An 18727-nucleotide genomic window follows, 5' to 3' on the forward strand; every position below is an offset into this window, starting at 1 on the left:
TCTAAACTTTAGTTGTTATTTTACTTCTCATTTATTTTTCTTGAGTGATTCTGCTTCTCTACCCTTAATACCTTCACGGTATCCTCGTTACCATTGTTGGTGACCTTCCCCTCTCCCTCTTTACCTTTTGAGGGAACTCTATATATTGCCATCGTACAAATTTCTTTTCTATTCTACCAATCTTGGTATTTCTCTCTACCATCGTTGGTAGATTTTTTTCATCTGTCATGTGTGTGTGTGTGTGTGTGTGTGTGTGTGTGTGTGTGTGTGTATGTCTGGATCTGTGAGTTTTTCTGTTGACGAACTTTCTTCTACTTACAAAATGCCAGAAAAGCAAAAGGGCACTTCAGGTTTCAAGCAGTGCCAAGACTGTGTACGAAAGATGCCTAATTCAGATGAGCATCATTCTTGCATTTACTGTTTGGGTGCACCCCTTTTGAATATAGACTGTTCGATCTGCCAGGCCTTCAGTACCAGGACCTTGGTAGAAAGACATAATAAGTTCATTTTAAAAGGGATGCTAAAATCTTAAGAACCTCGCCACAAACACACTGGGTGCTTCACAACAAAACCAAAAAAAAAATGAAATCACCACAACGTCCACTGCTCCTTGAAAACCGGATTTATTATTTAGGTTTATTCACCATTAAAAACAGTAACACTTAGCACTTTCGCCTAAAAACCTAAAGGCATCATCAGAGTCAACTTCTTGAAAATACCATGCTCCTTATATAGCTTTGAATCATGTTGTTAGTCCAATTCTAAAACAATTGTGAAACAATTAAACAGTTAAGAATTGCAGCTTTCTTAAACGACTGATCTCTGTATAAATAAAAACAACTCTCCTAACAAAATGAAATAATAATAAATCTAACTGTAACTTGTTCTCACCCTTTAACAAAGTCTTAACACAGGACTATGTACATATTCTTACAATATTTAAAATGTAAATGAATACCAAATAGTAATATCAGTAAATTAAAAAGTATACAATAAAATGACAGTCAACTATAAATTTGCAATGCTCTTAATTTGAGTGCACTAGCTATAGAACAGTATTCATTAATACCAGGAGAAACTGTGGCATTCAATCTGAGTTGCCATATTGTCTCTCTAAACTCTAACAATATTTTAAAACCGCCCTCTCTGTCATTGTTGTTCACTATATCTATAACAAACAATAAAAACTTTTTAAAATTAGTGCATATCAAACTGTGACAATAAAGAGCATTGTTTGTTATTTTGTTCTAATATCTCTTAAATGTTCGGCCATTCTTTCCCTTACTTTAAGAATGGTCTTCCCTATATAAATCGCTGGACAAATGGCACATAGGGCAATATAAACCACCATCTTTCTGTTGCAACTACATCAACCAGGGCACTGTACTGTCCTTTTATAACCCTCAGCTGTCACATAGGGGCCCTCATTTATAAATCTACAATATTTACACATATAGCATTTACTCATATTAGATTTACAGCTTACTGTTTGTCTTTGTATCTTTCAATCATTTCCTTCAAGTTGCTGCCTCTACCATACACTATGTGGTGTCTTTCACCCAAATTACTTTTCAGTTCACTAGTTCAAGTACCGTCCCAACAATTGTTTATGACTGTTCTTAGTGAGGCAGCCATCTGATTAAATGGCAGGACCATAACTCTGTTCTAAAACGAGGATACCCAGTGAGGTTGTTAATGAAGATTAGGAATTAAATAAGGAAGAAGCGCTCTGGTATGTATACGCCAATACTTTTGATGGACAAAGGGGCAGTTATAAGTGTTGTAAAACCTGAGAAAGATACAATGCAAACAGTCATCAAGTTATTAATCTAATATGAGCAAGTATTATGTGTAAATATTGTAGATTTATAAATGAGGGCCCCAAATGATTGAATGTTCTCTATAGACCTTTAAGACGCGTATTACTACATAAAAATGGATGAACTCTCCAAAGGGTTTCTCCACTTTTGGCTAGAAGCCAGTCATTTCCAGTTCAGAGTACTGCCCTTTGGTCTCACTACAACCCCCAGGGTGTGTCACGGCTCACTTGAGACTACATGGATTCCGGGTGTTTCCTTACTTAGACAACTGACTCCTCACCGCCCACACCAGGCATCTACTGCTTCAAGCCACAAATTTCATCCTGTATCTTTTCAACTCTTTGGTCATCACAGTCAACAGAGAAAAGTCCCAAATGACTCCAACACAAGACCTAGAGTTTATAGGAGCTTGCCTCAGTACAATCTCGTGTGTAGCTTCTTTCCCTGTTCACAGACTGCATAAGATAAAGTTTCAAGTACAATTCCTCATAGCCAAAGACAAAGTCCCCACTCTTCTTGTCCAAGCTTTAGGGGCTACGGCAGCAACCATTACCTTAGTACTTCTGGCAAGGTTTCACATGAGGCTACTTCAATGGCTCTTAGCTGCACAACAGTCCATCCTAACACATCCAATGACTTATCCCATTTTAATAACAAGTCACCGCAACAAGTCAATGCAAGAAGGAGCCATTCTGGTGGATGCAGTCAGAGGAAATTCTTCTAGGTCATCCCTCCCTCTCAGCCCAAGGCTACAGTGACCACGGACACCTCCCAGATTAGTTGGGGGGGGGGCATTATCTGGGAAGAACAGTCTAAGGCACTTGCTCTCCACAAGAGGCCAATTTGCACATCAATGTTCTGGAACTGAGGACAGTGCTCTTAGCATTGCAAGCCGTTCAATATGCCCTCCCTCCGGGACAGTTTCAATTCAATCCGACAACATGTCAGTGGTTTAGTACATCAACAAACAGGAAGGAACCAGATTGTATCCCCCTGTGCTGGGAAGGTCTCAGGATATGGCAATGGGTGATATCTTCCAGCCGCTTTCTAATTGCAATGCATATTCTGGGGAGCTCCAAAGTGATAGCTGACAAACTGAGCAGATGTATTCTCCTGCGTCACGAGTGGTCTCTCAATCCCAAGGTGGTGATAAAAATTTTTCGTTAATAGGGCCAGCCTTGCTGCGACTTCTTTGCTTCCCTAATGAACAACAAATGCAGCAGCTGTTTTGCTCTAATCTTCCCTTAGGAGGAGTCCCCGAGAGATGCTTTCCTTCTCGATTGGCCCTTGGGACTTATCTATGCCTTTCTCCCTTTCCCCTTATTCCCCTGTTCTTGAAGAAATCCCAAAGGTTGAGAAGCAAAGTGATCCTCATTGCACTCTTTTGGCCCTGACAAGTCTGGTTCCCCTTTCTTTGGCCTCACCTGATTCACTATCCATGGATTCTAGACCCAATTCCAGACCACAGGGACTGGTGCATCCCAACCTTCACAGTCTCAAGCTGACAGTCACTGAGCAGAGTAATATAGCTTCCTCAGTACAAAAAAATTCTTCTGGCTTCTCATAAACCATCCACCAGGAAACTCTATCTTAGCAAATAGAAGAGATTTTCAGTTTGGGCCCATACAAATAATCTAGACCCCTTTCTGGCACCTGTTGACAAAGTTTTAGACTTTTTAGCTTCCCTTTTTGATCAAGGAGCTTCTGCTTCCACCATTAAAGTTCAATTAGCAGCCATTTCTAATTTCCACAATGGCTACGAGGGTCATTCTTTAATTGCCCATCATTTGTGCAAAGTTTTCTTAAAGGTTCTTTGCTTCTAAACCCTCCATTCAAGGACCGTATAGCTCCATGGGATCTGACCCTGGTTTTGCAAACTCTGGTACTCCCACCCTTTGAACCAGCAGTGACTTACCATCTCAAATTTCTGTCGTGGAAAACTCTTTTTCTAGTGGCCATTACTTCTGCCACGAGGGTTTCTGAAATGTAAGCATTATGTGTGAAACCCCCTTATCTGATTTTTCATAAGGCTAGGATTTTGTTGAGAACCAACCCTTCCTTTCATCCTGAGGTGGTCTCAGAATCTAATATTAATCAAACTATTGATTTGCCCACTTTCTTCCCCATACTCCAATAAAGGTGAATATTGCTTGCATTTACTGGATGTTCACAGACAATTGCATTTTTACCATAACAGGACCAATGTGTCTAGAAAGTCGGACAAGTTATTTATTTCCTTTTCAAGTCTAACTTTGGGAAAACCTGTCACAAAAGTTACCTTATGAAGATGACTAAGAGATTGTGTTACCTCCATTTATATCATAACCACCACAAGTTATCTGCCCTGTAAAAACGCATTCCACCAGATCAATAGCCACATCAGCTGTTTTCAACTCCAGAGCATCCACAGATGAGATATGTGCAGCCGAAACATGGACTACTTGGTTAACTATCAAAACATCTACTCTTCATAACATCTAAACTCAGAAACATCAAGACCATAACATCTAAACTTCAAAACATCTAAAACTCATAACATCAAATCTCAAAACATTGAAAACTACAAAGCAACTATAAATAGCATCCCACACACTGTTTGCAATGTTTATGTAGGGGGGCAAGCCCTGCTGCAACCCCCAAATTGGGGGGGCTCTGCCTCCCACCCCCCCGTAAATTAAATATACCAACTCCAAGGTCGCACTACAGTGAGGGAAAAAGTTAATTTCCTAACCGCACTGTAGTGCGGGTAGTCCGTAAATTAAATATACCAACTCCAAGGTCGCACTACAGTGGGGGGAAAAGTTAATTTCCTAACCCCGCTGTAGTGCGACCTTGGAGTTGGTATATTTAATTTACAGGGGGAGGGGAGCGGGGCTTGCTCCCCTGCATAAACATTGCAAACAGTGTGTGGGATGTTATTTATAGTTGCTTTGTAGTTTTCAATGTTTTGAGATTCGATATTATGAGTTTTAGATGTTTTGAAGTTTAGATGTTATGGTCTTGATGTTTTGAGTTTAGATGTTATGAAGAGTAGATGTTTTGATAGGTAACCGGACTACTCCACATACCCTTATCACTCATTACAAATTGGATATGGTCTCCAGGGGAATATCCTTCCATAAGGCCACCCTGGCCCTAAAGTAGCTGGGGACTGTGTCCCATTCATCAAGAATAAATGAAGATTGACAACATCAGGTAAAGAAGTTATGTACTTATCTTAATGTTCCATCTGTGTTGTCGATCTTCATTCATTCTTGACATCCCACCTTCTTCTCCCCCTACAGATTTCCTGGAGGGTTGGACAATTGTTCTGGGAACCTATAGGTTTCCCCTTGGACATGGCTTCTACCTTGTATACCTGTTCTTCTAACGTACTATTTGGCTGCAAACTCGATCTGAGGTAAAGGAGAGGGGGGTGTTGTGGGTAGAGTCTTGGCTTGAGAGTTTTTTGGCTGGTGCGAGCTGTATAACGGCTGAGCCAGTTACGAGGATTGGAACCAAGTCCCATTCGTCAAGAATAAATGAAGATTGACAACACAGATGGAATGTTATGGTAAGTACATAACTTCTTTTTTGAATGCATGTGTACATTTTATTAACTTTTGGGGGGAAAAAAAGAAAAATTAGCTACAGAGATATATTCCCTATAATTATAGATATGAGTAGCATAAAACTACCTCTCAAACCAGGAACTTTACTGATTATAACAGACAACATCCCAGTGATGAGCTATATCATCAGACAGTGACGGACCCTTTTCTAACCCCTCCCCCCAGAAGACTTGCCATGATCATCTGGGAAGAAGCAATGCAAATTAACTTAATCTTTAATCCATTTACATTCTAAGTCAGGGAAATACTCTGACTGACACTATGTGAAGAGAAGTATTAGTATCCTATAGCTGAAACTGGACAGAAACACATTTCTCATGCTAATAGAAATATATTTTATGAATGTGGAGCACTACATTTTCAGATAGCTGCTTTTAAGGGAAAAAGAGTAAAGGAAACCTCATTCTCTTAGCTCCTCATTACTCAAGATAAGTGTGGTACATCCTTCTAACTCATGTTGGTTGTTCTTCCTATAATCCTAACCCTCCACAACAGTCCTTTTTGTCAACAGAAAGGCAGAATGTTGCATCTCTATTTCATATCTGTTAACCTTACAGTGTGGTTGATCCAGCATTTTTTCAGAAATGTTATCCAGTTTTACAAGAAGCAAAAAGCCCTGCCACTAGAAGATCACACTCGTCTATGTAGACTGGAGTTTTTTCATTTATGTGAAAAGAAATAGCATCCACTTCTTCATCAGTTGGTTAGATTCTGGAATGTTTTACTCATGTATAATGTTGGTTTGGCCTGTTGTTACATTTAGATGCATTTGTCTGCCATATTTCCCTCCATGCCGATATCTCTAGTTGTAACTTTTCAGACTGATCTGTAAGAGTTATTTCATTTCTTGATGTTCTGTTGTTAGTCTTATAACTTAAATCATCTCTTCCTCCCACTGTTGTGACAATTTCAGTATAGGCAAATGTTAATTTTCATCTTTTTCAAGATCAAACACTCTGCATGCTCCAGTGTGCAAATAAAAGTATTACATTTTCTGATTCCTCTTTTTCAGGCTTCACCTTGAGGCAGTGCAAAAAGCATCACATGCTTTTTTACAGCTCTTCTTAGATGCAATATTTGTCATCTGTGATATAAATATTAAAGAAAAAGGCCTTTTCTATGATCGCTTGTGTGACCATGGGCCACCTTTCAAAAAACAGGTAAGTGATTTTTTTTCTGATATTTGTAACATTTAACAATGCATTCATATTTTAGAAACATTTTCATATTTGACTTAGATATCCAATGGCACTCAGCCTGTTTTTATTGTGAGTTGGCAGGAGGAAGGCTATAAAAGATAAAATGAGTACACTATAAATAATTGAAAACTGCATAAATACTTATAAAGAAAAAGATAGACTTCTTATAAGTATTAAGTTTATTTTTTTTGAAGCAAATACCATTATTATTTTTTAAGTTTGAATATTACAGCTATAGTTTTTATTTACAGATAATCTTTAGCCATAAGCCAACTAAAATACCGTCTATCTAATCTTAACTTGCAATAACAAACTTTAACAGTAGAGAAACAGTTAAATCATCAGTAATATAGGTGGAATTCAGAATAATATAAACTTCATCAAAAGTGAATAAAAATCAAGCACTCAAAAACCAAGAAGAAAAAATGCTGAAAACCAAAAGTCTTGACCGGAAGAAATGCTAAACAGCCCCAAACAACTTTGAAGTGCGAAATTGCTGGTATGTATTCCAGTACAAATGGAAAAAAAACTTCGACCGCAAATAAAAAGTCCAAGAAGTATCAAAAAGAAAAACAACTTTAATCCCAAAATACTTCAAACCACGAGCGCTTTCGCCTGGTATTACCAGGCTTTTTCAACACTTGAAAAAGCCTGGTAATACCAGGCGAAAGCGCTGATGGTTTGAAGTATTTTGGGATTAAAGTTGTTTTTCTTTTTGATACTTCTTGGACTTTTTATTTGCGGTTAAAGGATGTTCTTCATCTCACATTGCTGCAGTCCTTACACTTGGGTAGTCCGCTGTCCTCGGTCGGCCCGAATATCAAAGTATAAGGCTGACGTCGGTCAAGGCGCATTTGACTGACATCAGGACGTCAGGGTACAAATGCGCATGACCGACGTCATATCCTCAGTCTTTTTTGCCGCATGGTCCGATGCAGAAGCAGCTTTGCAAGTGCCGGTTGGCGTTCTGAGATTTTTCGATTTCGAAGTTTCAGACCGAGTTCAAAGTTGGCTAAGTACCCCGTTGGGGAATATTTTAGTTTTGTCTTGCCTCAGTGATTTACCGGATGTCAGAAAAAGTCAATAATTGCATTTCTTGTGGGAAACAGATACCGCATAGAGATTATCATACTTTGTGTATTCCTTGTTTAGGGCCTGAGCACGACGTTGTTGGGTGTCGCTCTTGTGCTAGATTCAATAAACACACTATAAAGAGAAGGTTGGATTGTGCCAGGTTAGTCTTTGGGAAGCGGTGCAATTATAAAATGCCGTCGGATGCTCCGACGCCCGCTTCTTCAAGAAGCGCAAGGACAAAGCAGTTAAGCCTAGGTTAGAAGAACCGTCTGTACCGGACGCCGGTTCTTTAGAGGTATCGGTGGAGCCGGTGGCTCCACCGGAGGTTTCTTTGGGTTCCCAGGGAGAGACTTTATTATTGCAAGATGTGGCCTCTCAGGAGGCAGGTCAGGCTGAAGGGGCTTCTCAGGTTACTATACTCCCCTCCCTTCCTAGGGTGGCTAGGCCCTCTCCTTCTGTTTCCAAGGCTTCTCCCAGAGGCAGGCCAGGTTCAGCTTCAGTTGGTGTCACCCCTAGTTCTTCTGGAACTGTGCCCAAGAAGCATATGCTTAAAATGGCAGAAGATTTGATTTCTTTGATTAGGGGTTCTTTGCCCCCTCCTGATAAGAGACCTAGGGTGGAGCCTGAGCCAGGGAGTTTCAGAGTCTTCGGCTGAAGACTTGCAGGAGTATTCTCCTTATTCTGACTCTGATGTGGATGATTCTACTCCTTCTGCTTCTCCTCCTGAGGATTTTTCTTTTTCAGAAACTCTTCATTCTATGAGGGAGCATTTTAAGTGGGAAGGTCAGGACTTCTCTGATTCCAGGAAAAGGCTTAGAGAATTTTTGTTTTTACCCCAGCATAGGCCTTTGGCTATACCTCCTGTTTTAGATGTGGTGGAAGATGTTTTTGCAGAGGCTTCTCTTAATCCTGATTCTTTGCCTCCTGCTCCTGTTAAACCGGATAGATATTACAGGGTGCCTGAAGCTCATAAGTATCTTTTTAAGAGTCCTAGGGCAGACCCAGAAACTGTTAGTCAGGGGCCTAAGGGTGTTAAGGCTTCTGTTGTCAAGAATCCGGTTCCTTCAGACAAAGAGGCCAAGGCTTTGGATAGATGGGGAAAGAAAGTTTATACTTCTTCCACTCTAGCTATGAGGGCTTTGAATTGCCAGTTTCACATGTTAAAATACCAAAACTATCTCCTTTCACAATTGAAGTCTAAGGTTGATGCTCTTGTGGAAGGTATTGATTGTAAAGAGTTGCAAGATTTAGTACATGTTTCGGAACAGGTGGGTAAGCATTCTTTGCAATGTGGTTTTGATGCTGTACAGGCCTCGTCTAGGGTGGCTGCCACTGGGTCAGTTCTTCGCAGGCACGCCTGGCTGAGGGATCAGAATTTATCTGACCATGTTAAATCACAGATTTTAGATGCTCCTTTACAATTTGATGTGTTGTTTGGTTCTCCTGTTGAGACAGTCTTAAAGAAAATGGAAGACAAGGCTAAGTCTATGCAGACTGTTAAAGATTTTTTGCAGGTTCAGCCTCCAAAGTTTAGTAGAAATTGGCCTACTAAGGGGTGGATGTATCCTTCTTATGATTCCCAGTCTAGGGGTAGATCTAGACGTGGTAGGGGCAGAGCTCAGGGCTCTTTCAGGCCTAGAACAGGGAGTTCTCCTGCACAGTCTTCAGGTGAGGGCAGGGGTCAGTCCTTTCATAAACAGACCCAATGACCTACCTTTTCAGCTGCCAGAGCCTTCTCGTCTGGCAGCACCTCTGGGAGGAAGGTTGGCACTTTTCAAAGAAAATTGGAGTTTAATTACCCAAGACAGATGGGTATTGGATATCATACACCACGGTTACAGGTTTTATTTCCATACCTTGCCTCCTTTCAAAGGCATGCCAGACGTTCCTCCTCCACAAAGAATAGAGGCTCACAAGCAAATTTCTCTGTTACTCCAAATAGGGGCCATTCAGCCGGTCCCTATGCCAGAAGTGGGCCTAGGATTTTATTCTCGCCTGTTCCTAGTACCAAAGAAAGGGAACACGTGGAGACCAATTTTGGACTTATCTATCCTCAACACTTATCTGGACATTCCCAAGTTCAAAATGTTGACGTTACAGCAGCTTTTACCTCTGCTGGGCAAAGATCATTGGATGGTAACTTTAGATCTCAAGGAGGCTTATCTTCATGTTCCTATCAGACTCAGTTGCAGGAAGTATCTGCGTTTTCGAGCTGGGACTTCACATTATCAGTTCTCTGCATTGCCCTTTGGCTTATCTACTGCACCCAGAGTGTTCACAAAGGTTCTGGCTCCAGTGATAGCTTTCCTCAGGTTAAAAGGAATACAGATTTATCCCTATTTGGACGATTGCCTGATTCTGGCTCAAGAAAGGGACGAGCTTCTTCATCATCTGGATTATGTGATAGCAGTGCTAAGATGCCTGGGGTATTCTGTGAACGAAATAAAGTCCAGTCTAGTACCCTCTCAAGACATGTGCTTTCTGGGTGTGAGACTGAATACAGCATCCCAGATGGCCTTTTTGACCCCGGACAAACAAAAGAATCTTTCCCTTTACTTTCATCAGTTGTCTCATCAGTCCGGGCTGACTGCAAGGACAGTCCTTCAAGCCTTAGGGTTCATGGCATCTTGTATTCTGGTGCTTCCCAATGCCAAACTGTATATGAGGAAGCTACAATGGTATCTCAAAATGTATGGACACAGCACTGCCAGGATTTGGACACTGTCATTCAAATAATACCTTGCATTCAAAAAGAATTTTTGTGGTGGGCTCAGGAATGTCACCTAAACAAGGGACTCTCTGTGACCCGGCCAGAGGCGAGTCAGATTCTGACGACAGATGCCTCAGACAAAGCTTGGGGAGCTCATCTGAATGGAAAGTGGATACAAGACAAGTGGCCTGCCAGACTACAACATCTACATATCAACTTGAAAGAGATGTTAGCAGTCCAGTTTGCATTAATAGCCTTCAAGGATTTACTTCTTCCAGGGCAGGTGTTGATTCTAACAGACAACACAACTGTCATGTGGTACATCAACAAGCAAGGCGGAACACATTCTTATCCTCTATGCAGGCAAGCAATGATTTTGTGGGAGACTGCTCTCAGTTTACAGCTAAATCTTCAGGCAAGGTTTCTGCCGGGAGCACAGAACTCCTTAGCAGATGTGTTGAGCAGACAAATTATGGATCCCCACGAGTGGAAATTGGATCCTCATGTATTTCGGAAATTGACAGTGTCATGGGGAACTCCAGACATAGATCTGTTCGCTTCCCCACTAAACCACCAGCTGCCAAAGTTTTGCACAAAAAGGTTTCATCCCACAGCTTGGAAAGTGGATGCTCTTTCTTTCAGTTGGAGCAGTCTTCATGTGCATGCCTTTCCGCCTCTGCCTCTCCTCCCAAAGGTACTACTAAAGGCCAGACAAGACAAGCCAAGGATGATTTTGATAGCTCCAGATTGGCCTCGACAGCATTGGTACCCATTACTGAGGAGCCTGGTACGAAAGCCTCCATGGCCTTTGCCTTCGATTCCACACCTGTTGTCTCAGGAGGACAGTCATTTGCTCAATGTCAAGCTTCACTCTCTGCACCTAACAGCCTGGCATATTCTGTTTTGAACCATAGTGGGCCTCCACTTCCACAACAAGTTTTAAATGTTATTTTGGAAGCCAGAAGGCCTAGTACAAGGAAAGTGTACGCAGACAAATGGAAGAGATTTTTGTTTTGGAGTGCAGCAAAGGATTTTGATGTTTCTGGGCCTAATTTAAGTGTGGCTCTTCAATATCTTACTGAGTTACTGGACAAAGGTTTGTCCTTCTCTTCTATTAAGGTTCATGCTGCAGCAATTTCGCTCACTATGTTTGTGGCCCACCATTCTCTTCTCATCCTTTGTTCAAGCAATTTCTTAGATGGCCAAAGAATATAAGACCCCCACGAAAAGCTCCTACTCCTGCTTGGGATCTCAATTTTGTGTTGGAGAAACTCACTCTACAACCTTTTGAGCCTGCAGCTACTGCTGAATTGAAGTTTTTATCATGGAAGACTGCTTTTTTGTTGGCTATTACCTCTGCAAGAAGGGTTTCTGAGTTGCAGGCCCTTATGGCAGTTGAGCCTTTCTTAATTTTCCATAAGGATAGGGTATCTTTACGTCCTAATCCTTCCTTTATGCCTAAAGTGGTTTCTAGTGTGGCTTTAAACCAAACTATTCATTTGCCTACCTTTTATGCAAATCCCCAAAATAAAGGGGAAAGGATTTTGCACACTTTAGATGTACACAGGCAGTTGCATTATTATTTGGACAGAACTAAAGGGTTCAGGCAGTCTCAGCAGTTATTTGTTTCTTTTGCTTTGAGTTCTCAGGGCAAGCCTGTGTCAAAACAAACTATTTCTAAGTGGATTGGGTTTTGCATTGCTTTCTGTTATTCCCATCATGGCAAGGAAGTTCCAGCTGGGATTAGGCCTCATTCCACTAGGGCTACTGCCACTTCAACAGCTTTTTTGAGAGGGGTTGCAACTAAGGATATTTTGGAGGCAGCTACTTGGAGTACAGTGCATACTTTCTCCAGACATTATCACCTACCACTTTACTCTAAATCCAGGGCTGGTTTTGCCACTGCTGTTTTGCAGGGCATTTTAGCAGCTCCTGCTTCCTTATAATTTGGCCATCCTCCCTTTCCTCTGCTTTGGGATTCTACCCAAGTGTAAGGACTGCAGCAATGTGAGATGAAGAACATAGTACAGTTTTGTACCTACCATAAATGTAGATGTTCGAAGATCCACATTGCTGCAGTCCAATTTACCCTCCCTCCTTCCCCTCTGTTGTTAGAGGCGGTTGTGTGGGTTGGGTGGTCAATTGGGTGTTTATGGTCCATTGTATATATTGTACATATTTTTAGTGCTAGGATGGTTGGTTGTTGGTTTGCTGTCTTTTGGTTTTTGACCTTTATTTTTAGGGTCTTCTGACATCTGGGGCAAGAAAAGACTGAGGATATGACGTCGGTCATGCGCATTTGTACCCTGACGTCCTGATGTCAGTCAAATGCGCCTTGACCGACGTCAGCCTTATACTTTGATATTCGGGCCGACCGAGGACAGCGGACTACCCAAGTGTAAGGACTGCAGCAATGTGGATCTTCGAACATCTACATTTATGGTAGGTACAAAACTGTACTTTTTTTTTCCATTTGTACTGGAATACATACCAGCAATTTCGCACTTCAAAGTTGTTTGGGGCTGTTTAGCATTTTTTCCGGTCAAGACTTTTGGTTTTCAGCATTTTTTCTTCATCAAAAGTGAATCATTTCCTCACTAGTATGAATCTACACTATCTAAACTTTTTCACGCACCACAAACACTATAGCACTTGGCTTGTCTGCCTTCTCACATTACCACCCTAATTAATATGCAATGGCCTCTCACAACTCCCCTTCAGCCATCCCACTATTCTGTACCAGCTGTGCCATGTACCTCACCACTATGTTTCCCCTGCAGCCCATACTCTACTCTTATTCACATTCTTATATTCGTTAACCAGCCACTGCACCTTTAACTTACTCCACCATCAAACCCGGTCTTCCTTCCATTGTTTTCTTATTCTGAACCAAACTTAATATGATCATAAAAACCCACTTTCCTTCCTAGGTCAACAATTGCCCTCCTCTGTTACCCCAAATTAACCTATCCTCCATTTCCAATTAAGCTTTCTCCCATGTCTTGCCTCTTTTCATAATACCCAGACCTTCTTCCCTACAACTCTAGCATTTGATAACTTACTTTCATTCTACATTTATAGAGTCTGAATGGTATGATGTAGGTAAGGTGGAATACCTCCATGTGCTAGTTAAACACTATACCACTGCTTTTTGAGTTCTCTCCACATCTGAATTACTTCCTGTCACACAGCATCCTCCCTCTGCTCCTCCCATACATTAACCCAGTTCTTCCATATACTCTAGTCTTGTGGTATCACTGTTACTGCTTATATCCGTGGATCTTAACCCAGCACATGCTTACTTTACATGCTGTCCAAGCTTCAACATACTCTTAAGCCATCTTCTCACTTGCTTTTTTTAATTCTCATCCTTTTTCCTCATTTTGTCTGGAACCTGTCTTCTCTTCTTAATCCCATATGGCTCCTGTAGCTCCTCAGAAAGCACAAACTCTTTGTCCTCCCATCACTAAAGAAACCTTTCAATTTCACCTTCCCTACCATCTCCCAGCTCAGTAGATCTACCTGACATGGTATGAAGAGGTCTGTCTTTGTTAATAACATAATTAATGACAGTAATTATTAGAACTGCTCAATACATGATACTTTCTCAGGCAACTTAGTCCTTCTCCTTCTCCCATAATGCACCAGTTTAGGCCTTATTCTTACCCTAACCTGGAAACACTTGCACTCACACAAATATACAGTTACATATCTCTTTACCTAACCCTTAATCGAAACCTAACCAACATACACTCACACACATGCACCACATACGCTATCCCCTTTACCTAGCCCTTTTTATTTATATACATTTGTTTACTGGAGTAGTACACTGATCTCAAAAGATCATTTGCAGGCACAGCTCAGGTAAATAAATTAACAACATAGAACTAATAGAATCACACCAAATAATCGCAGAAGGTACAAAGTCTACCAGAGAATTGAAATAATGAGAAAAACATATTAACAGAGCAGGAAAAACAAAACTGGATTATTTTTTGTAAACACCTTTATTGAATTATCACTTGTGACACAGGCAAACTTACATTTATATAAAAGAAACAAACCATATTAACCTGTCCACAGTTACAAACATATATTTTTGTGCAATATAATCAATCCAACATTACATAAATTGGTCAGTTTCTGCCCTCTCTTAAACCTCATTCCTCCAAAACATTTTTATGCATGTGTTGTTCACAAACTTTCCATTTAATTTGTTCCTACCCTTTTCTTAAGATCCCATTTCCAGTTCTCTTATCTCTATTACAATATTCAGTGCTTCAAATATAGTTGGTTTAGACTTTAATTTTCATTTCCTAAAAATTGCTTTTTTGGCAGTCACCAGAATTAAACTTAACAAAGCCTTACAGTATCTAGGCAGTTCAGATCCTGTACCCCAGCTCAAAAAATCTTTTCATTATTTACATCCATTTACTTGCCCAGTATTTTTGAAACAGTACTCTGTATGGAATTTTTAAAGTCTGCCAATTCATTACAATACCAAAACATATGTTCCCAGTTATTTCTTTCTTCCCCATCACACCTCAAACATTTACATCTACCTGACAAAAAATTCTTTGGCACCTGCTTGGAGTATAAAAAGACTTCCATGAAAAAATCCTAAATCTTCTAGACTTTAGTGAATATTTGGGAGCCATGCATATGTCCCCCCATTGTTTCCTTCTGAATCGCTTATTGAATCTCTCTTCCCAATCTTTTCTAACCTCCTCTGATTGATTCCTACAGTTATCGTGCAATATTTTATGGTCCTACTAATTATCCCTTTCTAACAACAGTTTATGTTCTTGATTCAACTAACACTCTACCAGTACAGGTCTTTTACTTACAATTTCCCTGTCCCTTTCTATTTGCCTGTACTCTGATAGCAATCCTGATAGGGAAGGCAGTCTCTAGCCTGCATTCTGAATATCTACTGGGCCTCTTCCCATTCTGTTACCTTCCTCTCTCTAATTATTTGTTCCCAATACCCTGGTTCTTTTGCCAGTTTCCTCTAGTAAATTCCAACCCCCTCTTGCCTATTCTCAAATTGCAGTCATCTCTTTCAGCAAAAATTAGATTAATTTTGGTAGTAAATATGGCAGGTAAGCAACAGACGAGAACAGAGGGTATATAGGTGAGGGAGGAGTTAAGTGATGTGCCTAGTGGAAAAGCACTTTTAGTCATATTTTTGGTGGCGTTGTCTTTGGGTTGTTGAAAGTCAGGAAACAAATTTATTTTAGGTGGGGGTGAGGTCGGATTGTCAGAGTTTGCTTGCAAGAATGAATATGGAGTGCTCAGTACAGTGCAGTTTAGTTGGGGTGGGGTTGGAGGGAGGGAGTCAATTGAGAAACTTTGTAGAGGTTGTAGAAGGTTGTTTATTATAGGGTTTGACAGCAGCAGGCAGAAAAGCACCTGGTTAAAGTAATTTGAAAAGAAGAGACTCTAAAAGTAGCTTAATTATTGGTAACTGGAAGTCATCTGGCTATGGATAGACTAATGCAATGATGTTCCTTGTGGTGGGGGGAGCAGTTGGAAATAAATCCCTTCTGTAAACCCTAACCTGCAAGCACTGCATGCATTCCCAACTTAATTCCACTTACATGACTGATAAACATTCGATCTTCCTCATTTTGAATAAAGCAGCATTTAAAGTTCTCGCAATTCCCAAGACTTACTCACCCAAAAATAGAGTCTAACAAATTGCCATTTGACACACTATCAAACATCAGTGTGTGTGAGTGGGTGTGTGTGCCCGCACGTGTGTGTGTGTGTGTGTGTGTGTGTGTGTGTGTGTGTGTGTGTGTGTGTGTGTGTGTGTGTGTGTGACTCTGTTTCTTGCTGCTTTGTTGTTGTATTGTATTGTCTGTGACTTGAGGCATATCCCCCTTTTATGGGCCAAGCACATTTTACAAAGTGTAAATGCAGGAATATGATCTCAGCCCAGGTTAAGTACAAAACATGTTTAATTTGGAATCATGATTAATTACCACATGTAATGTTTTGGAAAATGGCCAAAGTATTTCTATAGCAACTGGCAGTGGGGAATCATCACTGTAAGTCACACATCTAGTGGGTTGGCACTCAACCTTGAACATGCATAATAAAGTTATAGCTGCCATTCTCATATCTGTGCAATATCAGAATAGGATTGTCTATACAGGTGGTAAGTGGGGAACTGGGCTCACTTTAGTTAACAACATCAGTGGTTGAAGTGAGTTGTGCTGACTGCATCAGGGACACTTGCTGCTACTTTACTTCATTGTTTTGGATGCTGGCATTCCTGATGTCTGTGCTAGATGAAAGCACACCACCCATTAGGGTTGGACATTGGCAATACTCCTTAGTCAATGCTACTGTACATTTCGTCATGAGGAACATGCCTCTCTCTAGTGCATGTTGGGCACGTGTTCATTCACCCTGTTTAGGTACATTTGGTGGAATGGCCAGTGACCACACACTTTTAGCCAGATGGTTATCTAGGTATCTGGAATCCCTTATTTTGCGTGGGGAAGCAACATAGTAATCATAAATGTGAAATTTGTCAATTTTACTTCTAATATGATATTTATGAGAAAGCCATTTTGACCTAGCCCAGTACGTCTTCTTTGGAGACTGAAGTTTTACTGGAGCTGAAAGCCTCAACACTGATCTTGTAATCAGCAGTTTCTCATGTTTTCACTGACTCCCCCTGTCCTCAGATATGTAAACATAAGCTCACAAACCTGATTAACAATGGTTTTCCTTTCCAAAAAGTTTTCACAAAAAAAAAAGAAAACTGAAGAAGAGGTTTCTTAAGTGATGCTGCAAATAACAATGAACAAACTTCCCTTTAAGTTAACCAACGTGCAAAGTTAACTTCATTTGTTGACAAGCATCTACAAGATAATCTGTTTTATTAGCACCTGAAATTGACTATGATAAATTTGTCAGCACTGTTCTTTGTGCTCAAAACTTTTTTGTGTTCACATCCTCAATAGCTTCCATGGCAGACAGGGGCTCTTGTATTTTTATCCTTTCTGTATGTCTTCAGATCTTTCTCATACTAGCACACATAATATCAGTGCTGTTTCTAAGGCTTCCGATACTGATCCATGTGATGATGTTGTTAATACTAAGGGGTGGCAACCTATAGACTAACTTTGACACTGCAGTTTTCAAACTTGAAAACTCAGCTGTCCCTAGAATCTCTGGTGTGAATGCCTTCTTAGAGCAGCCACTAGGGGTTAAAACACTGGAACCAAGCTCTACGCTAAGTTTGCTGATGTTGATGCTGGTGCTGCTGGGATTCATCTTTCAGCCGTCAGTATTTTTTTCTCTTGGCAGGGAATATGAAATTAATGCCAACATCAATTCTATTACAACAAACAATCCATGCAATGGCTGTCTTTGACATTTATCCCCTTCTGAGATATTTGCAAGATTATAGACAACAGTCTAGCTCCTTTCTGTGCCCTATGGCTACCCTGATTGTCGTACAGCAGGACATATGGACCAAAAGGACTAGACACATAAGCATGCATCTTCTTCAGGTTCAACTCTTCACCTCAGAAGACAGCTATAAGCACATATTCAAGCAGAAGCAGTATATTTACCTACTGAGTCCCCCACACTCAATGTTAAAGCCAAGGATGATGCCAGTTCCTGTGCATCTCTTTCAGATCAGCCCAAATTTGGGAAATTCTTAGAAATGATGTAGTAAAGGGGAGAACAACCCAGATATCCAGTATCCCACCCTACAGAGGACATTTCAGTAGGCCTTTTGATCCTGTAAGCAAGCTTCTTGGGTGGTTCCCCTCTTGATGCCATTATTGAAAATAGCCACCAGTGTGACTCAGGAAATCTGTGCTACAGTGGCTCCAGTACTGAGAAAAGTAAGTCAGACCTCTGCACGTACGGCTACTGCATGGCTCAGAAACATCAGAGGATTACAAAAACATGGTAGAGCCAGCAACCAGTGGACCATATTCCGTTTATTGAAGGAAGAAGGAAAGAAACATACCAGTTTCTGCCCTTAGGCCTTCCTCAGTGTTTGTAACTGTTACAAAATCCACAACATATATATATATATATATATATATATATATATATATATATATATATAGAGAGAGAGAGAGAGAGTGGTCCAGCGCCACCTGCAGTCCATAGGCAAAATTGCATACAGTTATACATTCGTTTTTATGTATATTCATTTAAACCAGGGGAAAAAACTGCACCTAATTTAATGATCCATTTCTTTTCCATTTTGTTTAATATTGCATGCCAACCAGATTTATTACCTGTATTCCATTGTATAATGTCAATCACAGTAAA

At 40.6% G+C, this 18727-nt stretch overlaps 1 protein-coding gene across 1 annotated transcript in view; it reads left to right on the forward strand.

The window, feature by feature from the left end:
• Positions 1 to 18727, forward strand: part of CFAP54 (cilia and flagella associated protein 54) — a 2749537-nt gene that overhangs the window by 1036415 nt on the left and 1694395 nt on the right. The window contains exon 27 of the mRNA XM_044087198.1: positions 6444 to 6591. Coding sequence (XP_043943133.1) covers positions 6444 to 6591 — 148 coding nt within the window. The remainder of the gene's footprint in view (positions 1 to 6443; positions 6592 to 18727) is intronic.

The sequence above is a fragment of the Protopterus annectens genome, chromosome 11.part0 (assembly GCF_019279795.1).
Source record: "Protopterus annectens isolate FY-2018-M chromosome 11.part0, PAN1.0, whole genome shotgun sequence".
In the NCBI taxonomy this organism is placed as follows: Eukaryota; Metazoa; Chordata; order Ceratodontiformes; family Protopteridae; genus Protopterus; species Protopterus annectens.